Source organism: Mus musculus, chromosome 3 (genome assembly GCF_000001635.26).
Source record: "Mus musculus strain C57BL/6J chromosome 3, GRCm38.p6 C57BL/6J".
NCBI lineage: Eukaryota > Metazoa > Chordata > Mammalia > Rodentia > Muridae > Mus > Mus musculus.
In genome coordinates, this window is record NC_000069.6 from 158352492 (window position 1) to 158370024 (window position 17533).

The 17533-nt window shown below is 36.6% G+C and overlaps 1 protein-coding gene across 20 annotated transcripts in view; it reads right to left on the minus strand.

Moving 5' to 3' along the window:
• Window positions 1–17533, minus strand: part of Lrrc7 (leucine rich repeat containing 7) — a 494798-nt gene that overhangs the window by 285306 nt on the left and 191959 nt on the right. For 19 of the 20 annotated variants that reach the window (XR_003954326.1, XR_003954327.1, NM_001370782.1 and 16 more), the window contains one exon: window positions 774–976. Coding sequence is in view for 18 of the 20 variants with exons in the window: in NM_001370782.1 (NP_001357711.1) it covers window positions 774–976 (203 nt within the window). In the remaining 2 variants the exon portion in view is untranslated. Of the gene's footprint in view, window positions 1–773; window positions 977–8912; window positions 11538–17533 lie in introns of those variants that run through there. The other variant, XM_006501504.4, reaches the window with a different exon arrangement.

The window sequence follows — 17533 nt, forward strand, 5'->3', positions numbered from 1 at the left end:
TGACTGTTCGAGCTAGTGATTTACTTAGGTAACTGTTCCTCTAACCCTGAATTTCTTTGAGGTGTGGCTTTTGTCACTTCGTAGTCATTTAACAGAGAATGAAGTCATAGGAGTCCTGAATTTGCTTATAGTAGCAGTGTGCATATGTAAAAGGTTCATACTTAAAACCTTTATTGAAATATTTTTACATTAAAACCTCACAAATTCAATGTTTTCTTTCTTTTTCTGCCCATGTTAGGTAAGCACTACACCAAATACTATTCTGTGCATATAGTCTCTTTATCATGTTTGTCAATATAATGTAATGCTAGCTAAATATGTTAGACTCAAGATGAATAAAGGTTTAAAATAATTTTAACATATCATGAATTTATGCTTTAAAATTATATCACATTTCATATTATCCCTCTCTTTTCTAAGCAAAAACACACACACACTGTGTTATTGTGTTTGTAAGTGGGGAGCCCCAGGGTTTCAGTTTATAGACTTGAAGAACTCTGCAGCCCAGCTTGTTAGTTACCAAGATGAAAGGCCTTGCTGTATTTCCTGGATGGAAGGCCGTAGCCATGCATCAAATACCATGATAGAGGGATGTACTGTGTCATGTACTACTGTGACAGAAGTCTGTTTTGTGAGAGGCAGTGATGCGTTAATTACTAGATGGAAGGTCATAATGACTCAGTTACTAGGATTGAAGGAAGCTTATCTCCATTCTGAATCTTCGCATTAGGAACTTGAGATTGACAGTGCGTCTTTGATTTTTCAGAACTCACCTTAGGTAGCTCCTCAATCTGATTGGCATCCAGATAGAGCTCTTCTAGTGTGCGTTCGAAGTTGAAGACCTCCTTGGGCACCTGTTGCAGGCTGCAGTGGGAGTAATCCAACACTGAGATGATCTCTTCCTCTCCACGGAAGCAGCGGCATGGCACCAGGCGGCCAATGAGCTTCCGTTTGGTGGTCATCTCCAAGCACTGCACTGGGAGAGAACACACACAGGTGTTTAGCATTGATACTCAAGGGAGGTTGCATCTTCAGCAGAAAAGGTTAGTTATAATTCTACAGTGTGTATCGTCTACACAGGACATGTAACCATCACACCCATAACTGCCCCAAGATGTGAAATCAGGCACAGGACAACTTCCACAGAACTTTTTGAAAGAGTATTCCGTGTATTCAAAAACAGTCAAATTTCAAACCCAGAGTTTATGATGTCTTTTTGACCCATAGACAGATTCTATGAATAACTTTATTGTGGACCATGACTATTCTACATTCTCAAAACACTATCTTCATGGAATCTATGTTCTTGGAGCCATAGAATCCTGATTCACATAGAAGAAAAGGACTTAGAATCAGGTTAGACATTCCTAGGAAAACCCTGACACATCTCTTTTTTATTCCTCTAAGTTAAAATGAGCAAAGGCCTTGCATACATACACAACGATAACATCAACACTAAACTTATTTTACAGGTTTTCATGTCATTTTCTCCCACGATGAGTTTTTTAGGGCCATGGCAGTACTTTATTCCTGATATCTGTCTAGGTGCCCAGAAAATGATAAGTGTTTATTGACTATAGAGTGACATGTGTGCCACTAACACAGGAATGTATGGATGAGTAGATGAATGCATGGAGCTCTGTCCCTGATTGCTATCAGTTACTAATAACTGGCCTGAGAAACTTCTCATTTTTAACTGAAGGTCACTCTTCGGGTGAATGTAATCTGGGAACAAGGGTGACATTGTTTCTTCAATGTGCATTCTTTCCCTACATACTTATCTTGAATTCTTTAAGGAGACCTTGACTTATATAGTTTTTAGTATATAGTATTATATTTATCTTATTATACTTTTACACATATTATATAATATATGAAATATTTTATATCTTAAATTCACATCACTGTAGTTTGATGACTACAGAATTAGTATTAAATGAATATTAACTCAAACTTTGCATTTCATTTGGTGTGTGTGTGTGTGTGTGTGTGTAGAACAGAGGTAATCCTCAGGTGTGATTTTTAGGAGCAAGTCACGTTTTCTGATTTTTTTTGTTTTTGTTTTGTTTTGTTTTCCTGAGATGGGTCTCTCTTTAGCCTCATAAATGCTTGCTGAATTGTCTAGGCTGGCTTGCCAGCAAACCACAGGGATCCTCCTATCTCTGTCTCCCCAACTCAGGGACTCATGAATTGATGTTTGTGTGACAAGCTCTTTACCAACTGATCCTGATTTATTTCTTCAGACTGTTAATTATTTTTTTGTAGAATAGTAATTTATTGCTGAGGGGATGAAGAGATGGCTCAGCAGTTAAGAGTGCTTGCTCCTCTTGCAAAAGACCAGTGTTTTGTTTCAAGCACCAATTCTAGGTAGCTCTGCAGGCATCTAGGCCCCCACCCTCCCTACACACTCACATGCACACATAGATGCTCACACATCTGTAAAAATGTATTATTTAAATAAAAAATAATGACATTTATTTAAAAAATTGTATAGCATTTTATTCTTAAAGTTTCATAGTTTGACTCAGATTTGGAAGCAACCAGGCACAATTTACTTAAAAGCTGCTGAGTTTTCATCCAAGGCTGTCCTTATGTCTCTTTTAACTTCTGAAATTCCTGCAAGGATATTCTGGGGACAAGTTGGTGAATAAGCACTTATATACTTTTTTTTCACAATGGAGCCTGAAGAACACTGAAAGCCTTAATAAGATGATTTTTCTTCTCATCTGCATTCCATCATTCCAACTCTGACACTTCCCATTTCTAGGGAATGAATCACAAGACTTGGTAACTATTGTTTTACCAAATTTTACTGAAATTGTGGGATTGTGGGACAACTTTCTGTCTCTACCTGGAATCTGGCACATACTAAAAAATCCAATAATATCCTCAAAAATGAGTGGTATATACTTGCTACCCAGTAAACATGTATGGAGTACTTTGCAGTTATAAAGAAAAATGATAGACTATGGCTAGCATTGTTTTGGTTTTTAACAAAGATTTGTTTACTTATGTGTATACATGTAAGAATTCATGCATACATGTGTGTGTGTGAAGGTGTATATACCTGTGTATATACACAAAAGCTGGAAGAGAGCATCTGGTGCCTTCCTCTATTGCTCTTTGGACCTTTGAGGTGGCACTTCTCCTGGGATTTGTGGCTAGAAGACAGCAAGCCCCAACAATCTTCTTGTCTCTGCCCTACTCAAGGTTGGGGTAACAAATAGGCATGAGACAGCTTCTGTTTAAATAAGCTTTGGGATAAGAATTCCAGCCTTGATGACTGGGTGACAAGGCCTCCTAATCACTGAGACATCTATCCAGTCTTTGAACTGGTGCATTGGTGTATCCCTTGCCTGTGTTTTTCTGTGTACCTTTAACTGATTCAGATTTCTGCCTCTCTTCTCTGGATGTGACCACCCAGGTTTAATCCCCACTGAGCCTCAGTACTCTGAGAACACTGTCTTCCTGCTTTATCTGGTTCTTTTGCTTCTGTAGCCCAATGCAGAAGTTTCTTTCACCCTCACTCTGTAGATGGCACATTTAGAAGCTTCCTTCACCACCACTCTGTGAGGTCTATGCTTCCTTCCTATGTTATTGCTTGAATTTTATGAATTCCATGCCTTCTTCCGAGATTTTATTCTCTTAGTTTGGTATAAGATGGCTTCCATTTATTAGCTGAGAAAGGATGAATAGTAGGCACAATTTTTTTTTTAGAGACTTTGCAATCTGAACTGGCTTATTTTACCTACATAGGAGTAAAAGTTCATCTGGATATACATTTATAGGTCAGAAATACTTTTTCTTTATAAATTTAGAAGCACATTTGTGGTAACTTGTAAGAAAGCCCAGTTCTATTCCTATTTAAAGTTCTATTTCACACTCAACTTCTCCGGCAGAAAGCTTAAATTTTAACTCCAGTTTTAAACATTCGTGACACTGTGCTTCGCATGTGCTTGATTTTGATGAGTTTTCCAATCTTGCAATTCTGCTGAAGGTTTTTATTTAATGGACATTTTCTTCTCGTTCATCAGTAAGTTTTTTTTTCCTGCAATTCCTCACTAACTGGGTGAGAAAACTTAGACACAGCCTATCAGTAAATTGATTATTCTCTAGTAATTTCTGTGTCATTGTTCTTTGACTCTATTTTTCAGGAAGCTTCTTCAAGTTTATCATCTAACTCTAGGTAGTGATTTGTCTTAGTTCCGACAGAGTACTTTATACTTTATGAGAGTCTTATGTCGTATCTTGAATGAAGTTTGTGTGCCAGAGGGCCATGCCATCTTTGTTTCACTCAGAGGATGTTAACTGTGAATTCATCTATTGCCCCCTGTTCCTTGTGTAGGCCCTGAGATCCACTTGGTTTGTTTCCTTTGGTTTTCATCATGCAGAATAGAGGGTTTCCTTAAATATCTGGTGATCTGTGGCAGTCCTCCAATTCTGAATGACTCTCTAAAAGGATAATTGAAGCTCTGTGTGCATGACAAGTCTTATTTCAGAATGAACTGTCAGCAAACCAAAGAAAATTCTAAAGAATATTCTGGTCATCTACCTGGTCTGGAAAAAGATTCTTTGCAGAAGCTGTTTTCCTATATTTTGCCCCCCCCATCATATGTATGAGTATTTGTATGTATATGTATGCAAATGTGCGCATGAATGTAGAGGGGAGAGGTTAGACTCTGTTTGCTTCTCAAGACTCATTTACCCTGTACTTTGAGACTAGACTACTCTAGCAGCCTAGAACTTATTGAGCTAGCCTGGTAGGATCTGCATCTTTGCCTCCCTATCTTGAGATTACAAACATTTATTTCTATACCTGCTATTTTTACATAGTTTCGGGGAATCTATGGGTTCAGGGCCTCATGTTTTCATAGAAAATACTTAACTGGCCAAACTTTTTTTTTTATCTACTCTTCAGTTTCTAGCATCTTAATTTTGTGCCTTCAATACTCATGAATTGGAAAATCAACTCTTGTACCTTAGAGAGTATTTCATAATGTTGTTAGCAATGACTCTGCAATGCATTTCCCCCTCTCCAAATATTGATATCTATATTTTACTCTCTCTTCTAAAAACATGTTGAAGTTACCTACTAATATCTCATGTCTACACACTAGGGAGAAAACATGTAGCTAAATCAATAATGGCCAATAAAGGAGGTTCTCTCAATGCTTTTTATTTTTCTAATTCTTCCCCAGTTAACCTATGGTAGTTCTGAGCAGAAACATCATGACATTCTTTCTTCTATTGGCTCCTCTGATGTCATACTCTGACTTCATATTCTAACTTCACACTAATAACATCACACTTGCCGTCACATTGTGATATAACATTGTTCTCGTTAATCTTTCTACATAGGTTCTTTACTCTAAGTCTATCGAGAGGCTTCCATCTACACCAAATCTGTAGTCTATAGTGTTAGCTTTCTATAGATATTCTGTGCTTCCAGTTGCATAATACCATCCACATTTCCCAACACCCATTTTATTGACACAAGCTAAATAAAAAGTGGATATCTATAAAAATTGTCTTTAACAGATTTATTTTCTTTGTCATGTATACTTTATGATCTAAAGATATCACAAGCAATAGTGCTTTCAGAGCTAAACTTATACTCTTGAAAGGGAGTTCATTGTGGTGGAGACCTTGAACTCTAGAGTCAGATGTCTGGATATATGTGATCCCTGGCACATTATTCTAATAGTATTCTTGATTTCATCATTGTGAAAACCACAGTATACATCTAGTGTAGAGAATTTTATCTCCAATTCTGAAGCCAGTAGTGTTCCACCCATACCTCCCAGTTTCAGGATGGTGCTACCACATACGTAGTCTTTCAAGTCAGAGATCTCCTTGCAGCTGATTCTTATAGTTCACTCATGTGATATTTTGCAGTCAGCAAGCCAAAGCAACTAAAAAACCTGAAGTTCACTGAATCATACATGTCTATCTTGAGAGCATCTCAATTCAAGTTCACATTACAAACATCTGCATCTATCTTCTCTTCCTGCAATGATACTTTGAAAACCCATATATGGGCTAGTGAGATGGCTCAGTGTGTAAAATTGCTTGCTACAGAAGGCTGATGACCCAAGATTGGTCCATGGAACCCACATATAGTTGGAAGAAAAACTCCTGAGAGTTGTCCGCTGATGTCCTCTGACCAACACATACATAATTATATATTACATATAATATATAATTTTATATATTTAAAATTCATTTAATAATATATTTCATAATATACATCTCCAAACTACTCTATAATGAAAGCACAAATATGATTATGCATTGCATCATGGCAGCTACTTAAGTTCTCAAGAAAACTCTCAAAAGATCGGTGATTTTAACAGTGGTACTACTAAGTATGAACTGGTGCTCCTCTTCTACATTCACACTCAGCCTCAACTCTACTTGGTCCCACTCTTCACCTTATCTCCTGTGTTCTCTTTAATTGAAAATACATCCTTTTTTCATACAACATATACTGATTAGTTTTCTCTCTCTTTATTTTTCCCAGCTCCTCCCTATCTCCTCTCCCTCAGGATCCACTCCATTTCTGTCCTTTATAAGAAAAGAACAGGTGTCTAAAAGATAACAACCAAAACCTGACAAAATAAAATATAATATGCTGAAGCAAAGACTATCATACCAACGTTGGACATGGCAACCCAAAAGGAGGAAAAAAGTCCTAAAAGTAGGCACAAGACTCAGAGACTCACATTCTATCAGTTAAGAGTCTCATAAAAATGCTAAGCTAATAGCTACAGTATTTATTCAGAGGGCCTGGTAAAGACCCACACAGGCCCTGTGCTTGATGTTTCAGTCTCTATGAACTCATATGCTCCTTGCTTGATTTAGAGGGCTTTGTTCTTTTGCTGTCCTTCATCCCCTCTGGCTCTTACAATCTTTCTGCTTTCTTCTCTGCAAGATTCCCTGAGCTCTGCGTTGAGAATTTGATGGAGACTTCCAATTTAGAGTTTCTTTCCACATAATGTTTGGCTGTGGGTCCCTGCATCTTTTTCCCAATCTGCTGTCAGATGATGGGAAATGATGATGACAACTGTATAAGGCATTGATCTATGAGTATAGCAGAATATTACTAGGAATCACTTTATTAATTTTTTTAGATCAGTAGTGTTTGCTTTTTCTCTAGTTTTCTTGGTTATCTAGACCCTGGTCTTTGGTTACCCAAGTAGTGCTGGGTATGGGTTCCTTCTTATGGTGTGGGCCCTAGGTCACATCAGACTTTGGTTGGTCACTCCTACCAGTTCTGTGCCAGCATTGCTGGAACATGTATGAAGGAAGATTGGATGATAGGTCAAAGATTTTGTAGCTGGGTTGATGCCTACACTTCTCTTTAGTAGCTTGAAGAGTACCTTCCCACACCAAACAGACAGAAATATAGGGGAGGGCTCCAAGTAGGTACCAGATCAACTTCTCTGTGTTCAATGAGTTGTGTGGGTTTTGTCCTCAGTAGTAGGGCCTTGCTGTCATTTTGCAGAGGGCATAAAATTATATATTCTTATACCAGATCCATGGGTAATCTACGTCTTACTCTACACAGGTATATTTTTCTTTGTATTTTAAAAATTTAAATCAAATTGGAAAATAGTTTTCCCCTGTCAGAATAGACTATGATTACTATAGCATGAAAATATGTCATGCAACTATGTGCTGTGGATTACTTTGATCACATTTTAATCACTTAAAACTCAATTTTGTGAATATATCAGAAGCAATGTGAGGTCTGGATCCACATCTGACCTGTTCAACCTGGTGTTTCTCAGAATGAGTGTAATATCAGGTTCAAAGTAGATACATAAAAATATTAACTGTGTAAGTAAATAGATATAGGTGCTAAAGATTATTTTATTTTCTAAATTTGTATAGTCTAGACCCAGATATACAACTCCTGAGCATATACCCAAAAGATGTTCCACCATACTACGAGAACACTTGCTCAACTATATTCATAGCAGCTTTTTTTTTTTTTTTTTGTAATAGCAAGAAACTGGAAACAATCTAGATGTCCCTCAAATGAAGAATGAAAAAAATGTGGTATGTTTACACAAGGAAATACTATTCAGCTATTAAAAACAAAAAATTCATGAAATTTGTAGGCAAATGGATGGAAATAGAAAATATCATCCCGAGTGAGGTAACCAAGACTCAGAAAGACATGCATGGTATGTATTCACTTATAAAGTGGACATTAGCCATAAAGTACATCCTGCAGTCCTCAGATCCAAAGAAACTAAGTAACAAGGAAGGCCTAAGGGAGGAGGCTTGAATCTTACTCAGAAGTGGAAATAAAATAGTTATCGGAAGTAAATGGAGAGAAGGCTTTGGGTGGGAGAAATCTGTATAGTCTGTACAGTTTCAAACCAATTTACAATCTGTCAACTTGGAATTTTTTAAATGTATTTCCGGAATTTTAGTGATAAAACGATTAAGAGTTAATGGTCTGCAGTGAGTGTAAAGCTTACAGATTTGGCTAGGATTTCACATCTCCTTAGGCAAAGCCATGGCTAGATGGTTCTCTTTAAACCAACTTTATATGTACCTATCAGTAGCTGAACATTTAGATCCAGGACATTCCTGTTTCTCTCTGGAAGACACAGGAACAATGAACACATCTGAAGAGTGATTTATGCACAGAATATTGATACAATGTTGAACAAGGAGGTAGCACCAAGGGAGAGAGCTTTAAAGATTTAATGATCTTTAAAATAACTTTTTAGATAGAACAACAACAACAAAGGCATAGAAAGAATGTGTCTGGGAAACAGTGTAAGATTATACATAAGAAATTATGATCATGTCATATACACACCACATATAGAAACACATTCTCTTTTTCTGAATTGTGGTCACAGCCTAGAATACATCAAAGCCAGGTATCTTCTCACCTTGAATTTTGTACACTGTCTGATTTTCAGCATTGCCTCATATTTGCACTCATGGAGGAGCAGTTAGGTCAGCCATGGGAGTTTATGTCATCCCAGCATGTGGGAGGTAGAAGCAAGAAGACATACAGCTCAAGCCCAGCTTAGGTTACACAGGGAGACCTGCTCTCCACAAAGGCAGAAAAAAAGAAAATTTTAGATTCTAGGAGCTTTCTTTCTTTTCTTTTCTTTCTTTTTTTTTGAAAGGGATGGAAAAGGTCAAAAAGAAAATAAGAATGTGTGTCTTTTGGCAAGACTAGTATAGTGTGTTTCTCTGAAGTCAACGATAACTTCTTTTCTGGGTTCTCACAGCCCAGAGCAGTTCCCTTTTAATTAAATAATGTATGTTTTCTAGTCTGAGTTGAATCTATCTATGGGGGACTTTTTTTCTTGTCTACATTAATGGCATGTGGTCGACAGTCACAGCCTCTCTTTGAATACTCTAACACAAATAAATAAGCAGCATAATTTCCTGGACAAGTCTAATTCAGGTGAAACCATAGGGAGATTCTTCTTGCTGTATTATGTAAATCTAATATGAATGAAAATTTAGGTAAAAAAGAACTGCAGTCACCTGAGAATTATGTATACCATAGTCAAAAGTCAAAAGTTAAGAATACGTGTGCCCAATAGGCGCCTCTTTATTCACTGTAACCTCATGCCAGTCTCTTAGCTGATCTTGCCTCACACGCCGTACCTAGAAAGATGAGGGCCAAAACAGGGCTTTGTCTTTCCAAGGTTTTCTATGGCATACATGCTGTTTTTATTCATCCACACAGTCTTGCATTTTTCAAGTGACAAGTGTTTCTAGTTCATCCTCTGGGAAGCATTTTGCCTTACTAACTGTGCCACAGGGATATGGAAATCTGCCAAGCTCACTCCACATCCTACTTAGAAAGAGGCATCTTTAAACTCATTGCACTCAAGCACATCTCTGAAACCTGAATCAAGGGTCATCTCCATGAGGATTGAGGATGTGGAGTGCAGTGCCAGAGGCTTGTTTAGTTTTTGACTGTTGACATGAGCACACTGAAAACCTAACTAGATCTGAGGGTTAATTTTCATCTTACCATTATAATACCTGAGTTCTAAATATTTTGTTTTTCATCATCATCTTGCATGGATTGTTGGGCTGTTGGACAGTGGACTTTAATGATGATGTCATCTTATCAGTAATCAAACGGGTGATCAAGGAGGAGAGAAGATCGAGTTCTTGTCTTCAGGGACACTCACTGACACCTCTACCAGGTTCTATGAGAAGCTTCTTCATAGCAGAACTTCAGGGTTTCTGTGCTGTCTACAGTCTTTCCAGGAACCTTCATCAACTAACTTCAAAAGACTTTCTTCCAAGGTGATTCCCACTATAAACCATCATTCCTGATTTCATCTTAAACTGCTTAATGAGAAGACTAATTTAAGTAAAATCCACTCCTCAACAGCAGGCCTTGGAGATGTTTGCTAAGTCTCTCTTAGTGCCTGTGCTTTCATTGTTCTTTGTTTTTATTTGTGCTTTAATGTTTATGCAGCCCAGAGTCATCTTTCATCTCTTCCCCTGCTGTGCTAGATATGAGGTTATATGCTGGGAAACACCGGGGAATAAAATAGTTCTGTGAACTAATGAATTTATAGGAGAGTGACAAGAGATAAATGTTGAACAGATAGGCAAGAAAATAAATGCGTAATTGTTCTTTGTGCTTACTTCTATGAAATAGCAGAGTCTTAAGCATATATATAAATATAAATATATATACATATACCTATACATATACATTGCCATACACTTACACATTTAACAAAATAAAATAAGCTGAAATATGATATTATATATTAATATATTGTTTTCTAAAATCCACATGCATTCTTCAGTTCTGAAAGTTCCACTGAACATAGGTTTTCCTTTTTAAAAACTTCCATTTTGTGATAATGGGTATAAAACTTAAGGTCTCATGAGGTAATCATCAAACTATGTCTTCAGCCCAGTCTTCACTTGCAGTGATGTTTTTTTTCTAGCTCATATTTCTGCTCTTCGCCCTCTTTTAGAAATAAGTATAACGAATTGGAATATTATGAGGTCAGAGGTTGTTATGGCTCAAATGTTTCTGTCCATTTAAAATCAACACTGGGGCCCAGTTCTCAGAGATGGGATTTTTAAGGAAATACAATGGTACTTTGAGAAAATAGCAGCAAGATAGTGCAAAGTAAAGCTCAATATCAGATTAAAAGATCTAAACTCCAGGAGAAAGTTATGATTCAGTAATAAATTGTTCCAGCTATATTTCTTAAAAGACTTTGGATTCCAGGAAAATGGATAATATCATCTAAGAGTTAAATGGAGAAATTAACTTCTAAGCCTTATGATATCTTTCAAGGAGCTAGCCCTTCCAAGGCAAAACTGTGAATTTCTGTCCTAGCATTCAAAGCTTGCTTATATGGAGGTACAGAAAAGACAGCTCTGTCAGAAAATAGCTGGTTTTTGGTAAAATCTTGTGTCTGAAAAGAACTTCAGTTTAATGACTTTTCCAATCTTTGAATAAATTACTCAGGTGATGTTCTTATTTGAATAACTCTTGAGAAGTCTTATGCTGTAGTACCAAGTCAAGATGATGATTATTAAGAAGTTATCAAGAGAAAGTCCATTGCACTATGATCTTTATGAAGTCAGAGACATCTGAACTTTGTGTGACAAATACTTTTCTAAATAAAATTTTGAGTATATAGATGATAATACTTTAAATATATATATATATGTACATATATATATATTCTTTCTGTGGAATGTTCCATATCTTCCTCTATTGGAGTAAAAGCTTCAGAGCTGGGAAGCCTTTCAATGTGGGTTATTTTATCCCATTGTTTGCACCTTTGTGAGAATAGGACCCTTCTTTCATGATCTCCTTCACAGAGCAGGGTAAAATGTTGGCTTTTTAAAAATCTTGTATAAATTACTGAAAGTAAGAAGTTTCAATGATATTTCTTGGTGTTTCATTCTTCAGCCTAACTAGAATTTTTTGATACTGCATATATTTATTAGTATTTTAATTAATGCTTGTGACAGTTGTATTTGTGCCTTCAAGACAGTTTGATCACACATTACAATTCTGAGACTCACCTAAATAAACAGGGCTTGTAGTGATAATTTTTTTAATCAATTAAAATGCTATGGGTATAAATCTAGGCAGTTACTTTATAATTGGGAAGATTTTAGCAGTCACGAAATGTACACGCTTGTCTGGTGTCACCCTAAGGCTAAAAGGGGAGTTAAAACAAAAATTAATTCAAGAAGACATCTACAGAGAAACATAGGCATAAAAAATTCAGCCTCAGTCTAAGCAACCGATAGAAAAGCTCATGAAATCCGAAAATGGCTGAATCAGAGCTCAATTTAAAGACGAACAATTGCTAGGATACAGAATTCACTGTAACTTTTTGATATGGGATAAAAGTGCAATTTCAAGAAGCAATTTACAATATTCTGAATATTTAAGTAACGATCTTGATTCATTTTGTAAGTAATAAATGCCAGAAATATTTGGTTCATTCTTAGTGAAAGAAAATTGTTACTGAATTAAATTATTTAGAAGCTGATTAAAATCCAATATATTTTGAGAAAATTAAGAGAATATGACAAGGAGAAAAATGCCTTGGAAACAATGGAAAAGGTATTAAAGAATGGAGATAGCCTCTAGACTAAAAGGGGTAAGCGCAAACAGAAGATCCTGCCAGTGGACAAATGTGTTCCATGTAACTGTAGCACTACAGGGCTAATCAGTCTTAAAATTCATATGAGATGTACATAAACTATTCACCAGCTCCCTATTGCTTTCACGGTAAACCACACAGTTTTTGCCACTGATTCCATACCTGAACATAGTTGTCAATCTCCTTTTGAACAACACCCACACAAACTCTACACTCCCTGATGCTCTGTGTTCATGCTTTGCTACCTCTATCTTGTTCTGAGGCCTTCTGCCTACTCACCACCTCCTGGGTAATGATTCTAAGGAAGAATAATCTTGTTCAACTAAGGCTAAGGGTTAAACTAATATATAAATTTCCTCCCAAGTACATTTTGTTGAGAGTTATAGAACTGTCTCCTGAAAATATGTTTACCTCCCAATCTTGGGACATCAAACTCTTACCTTATTTGGAAGACAGAATTTTGTAGATGTAATTTTGTGATTGGTTAATTGAAGTAGCATAGACCCTCCTCCAATAGTACCAGTGTCTTTATTGACATAAGTCTACATGTAAGCCTGTGGAGGAACAGGATGGAAGATGCACAAGGAGGAGAGTCATTGACAAAACAAGGAATAGATCCTCTCGTAGCCTCAATGGAAGGAAGCAGCAGTCTTATCTCCTGAACATTAGCTATCAGCCCCAAGAAAGATGAGACATTTGAGAATTAGTTTCATTTTGTCGTAGGCTTACAAGCCTGTTGAAGATGGTTTATAAATGTGATCTTAGATGTAGATAAAAATGTCCAGTGAAAGCATAAAATAAGACACTGGGAAGAGCATGTATGAGATCACAGAAAGACAACACTAACTGTGCCCACTCATTGTCAGAAATGCACATCCAGGAAAAGAGCTGACTCGAAGTGTCCTTAGGCAACCTCAGAGTGGCTGTCATAAACCACTGTACTTAAGCAATCTAATCTAAAGAATTAATGGATCTTAAATGTGTTTAGAAAATGCCTCGACAGATATCATACAGAAAGGAGTGTGTCTCAGCTAGAAGCACTAGCTCCCATTGGAAGTAAGAGCTTTGCATGACAGTGGAACATGGTGGAGAATAGAGAGAAATTAGAAATCATATACCCTTAGAAAGCACATTGCCAACCACCAGACCATGAGTTGCATTAGCAGGCAGCAGTGTGAGTGAATATAATCTCTCAGAGAGTAGAAATTACAACAAATACAGAGCTATTTAGGTATGTTGGATACACCACTTTGCTTGATCATAAATGTTTTCTATTTAAAATCCCATTTCATATTTTAGTTAGGCTATAAAAGCAGTGCATGCTTACAAATAAAAGTTTAGAAAATATAGAATATATAAGAATATATCATACCCCATATATATGACATCCATAAAGAGGGCACTGATATGGTGCACTACATCCTTCTATTTACTTAAAGTAATATTCTAAATACATACAACAACAGGCCAGGTATACATATTGTTAAGATTACATAGAATGGGAAGTCTTGAGACCATATACACAAAAACAGACTCATCAAGCTCTATTTTATCTATTATATATGCATATAAACCTGTATGTATGAAACAATAATAATCAAAGAAAACGAAGCAATCAACAAGAGTGGAGGGGGTCATGGAAGGGGTTCCAGGGAGGGAAACTTGGAGGAACTAGAGGAAGGATTGGAATAGGAGAGATGAAAATGAAGTATTTCTACTTCGATTAAAACATATTAAAAAGGAGAAAAATCAGACGTATTTTGTGTCATGCTCTTTCATTTAGCATTATCGTATACACATCCTCACATCTCATTCTCACATACATTTATTGAAATATAGTTGCGTATACTATAAATATATCTACTAATTTTTTGAGGAGTGTTCTTCATGATTTGGGAGCATATGCATGTCATAATTTCTTCATATTTGAATCCATGTCTGGTTAAACAGTTACACACAAACACCTCCTTGCACATCTACTGTATGAAAAGGATTTAAAATTTTCCTACTGACAAACATTGTAGAGTTAATTCTTTCTCCCAATTGATCCTACTTTGGGTATTACCCACATATACCCATCTCTGACCCACTGTTAGCAGCTGCTATCAATGCATTTTTAACTTCTGTCAGTTTGATGATGCAGACCGTAATTAAAGGTATTTTAAATCTATGTTTTCAGTAATGTTTTCTTTAAGCTATGGCTATAAGGTCAGTCTATTGCCTTATGTGGAGAGTACATTTTAGATGGAGTATAAAATTTCATTTTAATGGAATCTAAATTCTCCATCAAATCTTGCTACTCAGAGCTCAGAGAATCCTGTGGAGGAGGATGTGATAAGAGTTAGAGGGGATAGAAAATACTAAGAGAACAAGGCCTTCTAAGTTAACTAAGAAAGGTGCATATGAGCCCAAAGAGACTGAAGCAGTGAGCACAGGCCTATATGAGTCTTCACCAGTTCCTGTGCATATATATTATAGCTACTAGCTTAGTATTTTTATGGGAGTTCTGACTATGAGAATGAATGAGACTCTGAGTCTTGTATGCTTTTGAGGATCTTTTCCTCCTATTGGGTTGTCATGTCCCAATTTGATATGGTAGTTTATGTTTCATTGTATTTTATTTAATTTTGTCTTGTTTGGTTGTTATCTCTTAGAAGACTTATCTGATGAGTGACAGAAGGGAAGTGGTTCCAAAGGGGAGGGAATTTGGAGGAATTGGGAGAAATAGAAAGAGATTAAAAAATTATAATCATGATAAGTTTTATGAGAAAAGAATCTATTTTCAATAAAAGAATAAAAAGGAAAAATGCCATTGGGGGAAAAACAAGAATGATATCTTCTAAAATGCAGGATTAAAAAAAAAGATTAGTTTACTCAATGGATTTAATTCAAAGGAGTACAAATAAGAAACTGGTATTCCATCAATCACTGCCCTTCAAACTCAAATCGGTGAATTCCCAAAGGAGATCTGTTAATCTCACAGGTTACAAGTGTTTTGGTTGTTCCATTTGATTTGCAACACTTTTCTCTGGCAATGACATCTCTGCCATTCTCTTGAATCTCAGCAAAATTGCCAGCAGGCTATGTGCATAAGATTGTCCCATGGAGGACTTATGTGGTCTAATCTCTCATTGAGGGCTTTTAAGCAGTTGAAAGCTGCTAAGGAAAAGGACTAGTATGACTTTCTCAGAGGATAAGTAGGCATATAACAGTTTCTGGAAAAGACTTTTGGTGGCAGGTAGTGTAGCTAGCTGCCTGTAAGTTGATCTTGTGAGTAACATTATTAAAACTTATTGGCTCAGTAGTCTAGACAGGAGAAATTGGTTCTTTATTTGTGTTATTTCTGTCCCATCTATGGAAAATATAGGGCTTCTCCATTCCCCCTCAGGAAATAGTCTTATACTACTACCTTATGTTGATAACTAGTCTCACTCTCTGGAATGTGAATAATCCAGATGGCATTTTTTGAAATTTGCTATTTTCCATGGCTTTGGAGTGATAGCATTTATCACAAAGGAGCCTTATAATGGTCATATAACTGCTAAATAGTAGCCTTTGGAGGACTGATATGGCATTTTTCTATATAATTTCCTATTTGGTTTGTTAGATGGGAGGATTATTTGCTTGGCATGCATAGACGGAGAGAGAAATATCCCCAAGTTTTCCTTTTCCACTGCCACACCTAATGGAGGTAATTCTCCTAGCATAGTGCAGGAATATAACCATTATATATTTCTGCTTATGTCAGAGTTATTATAAATTTTGTTAAATTCTTCTGTAAAGCTTATAATAGATATGAGTAGGACATAAGAAACATTCTATTTCATCATTTTAGAGATATTTTTCATTTTTAATACAGTACATGGATGCAGTTATATAACCTTTACATTAAATGATAAATGAACATATCGTCTTCTTTAGTGTTAAAGTTTTACTTCAGTTCTCATAATACTTTCCCCCATAAAATTTTCCCTCTGTACAAACTGCCACCCACAGGGCTCTCACTGCCCTTTGACAAGGAACAGGGTTTACACATGCCCTCATTTTTCTCCTCCACAAATCTGACCCTTCTAAGATACTGTCATCTTTGTTCAACCGTCAGTTGTCATCTCCTCCTCTCAGCTGTGGGAAGCATCCTTCACTCCCTATTTTCTCTCTTCCCCACTTCATGTCAAGAATGAGTCAGACTTGCAAATGTGACTCTTCTCTTTGTAGCATAGCTGAGGTGCTGCTTTTCCCTATGCCCCCCATTTAAGCAGATTTTCAGCTAGGTTCCTTGGATCCTGCTTGGAAAAGCTGTCAGCCTCTTCCTGGCTGGCACGTAAGTGCGAAACCTCCTCATCTTCTATACTTTTGCAAACATTTTTCTCTGCCAAGAAGGATCATCATTGTCTCCTTAACTTGTAGAAATCTTATCATCCAACTTCAATACAGTTCACATGTCGGTCCCCTAGCAAACCTCACCACTTTCCCAAGGCTGTAAGCTTCTCTCCTTTGCTCTCAGAGCAGGGGCTAGACTTGTGCTGAATGGCAGAGCTCATTCTGAGAACTTTTTGTGATCTCAGCAGCTCGTCTCTAATCAAGATAGAAATGTTCAGAGCTTTTGTGTATATTGCTAGACATCACATATAGTGACATCTAAATGAAGAATAATCCTTCCTTGGAATGTCTTCCATAGTTATATTTATGTTGTAAATAACACACTCCAAGGATGCATTAAATACCACCACATCCAAGATTGACATCCTGTTCAGTAGAATCTCGTGTCTTAGCAAATCTATGACCCAGGAGTGTTTTTCTGCTTCAGAAACAAGAACACATGATATGTAAAAACTTCTTTGTGATATATTACAATTATAGAGAAAAGTAGGGACATGATTAGCAAA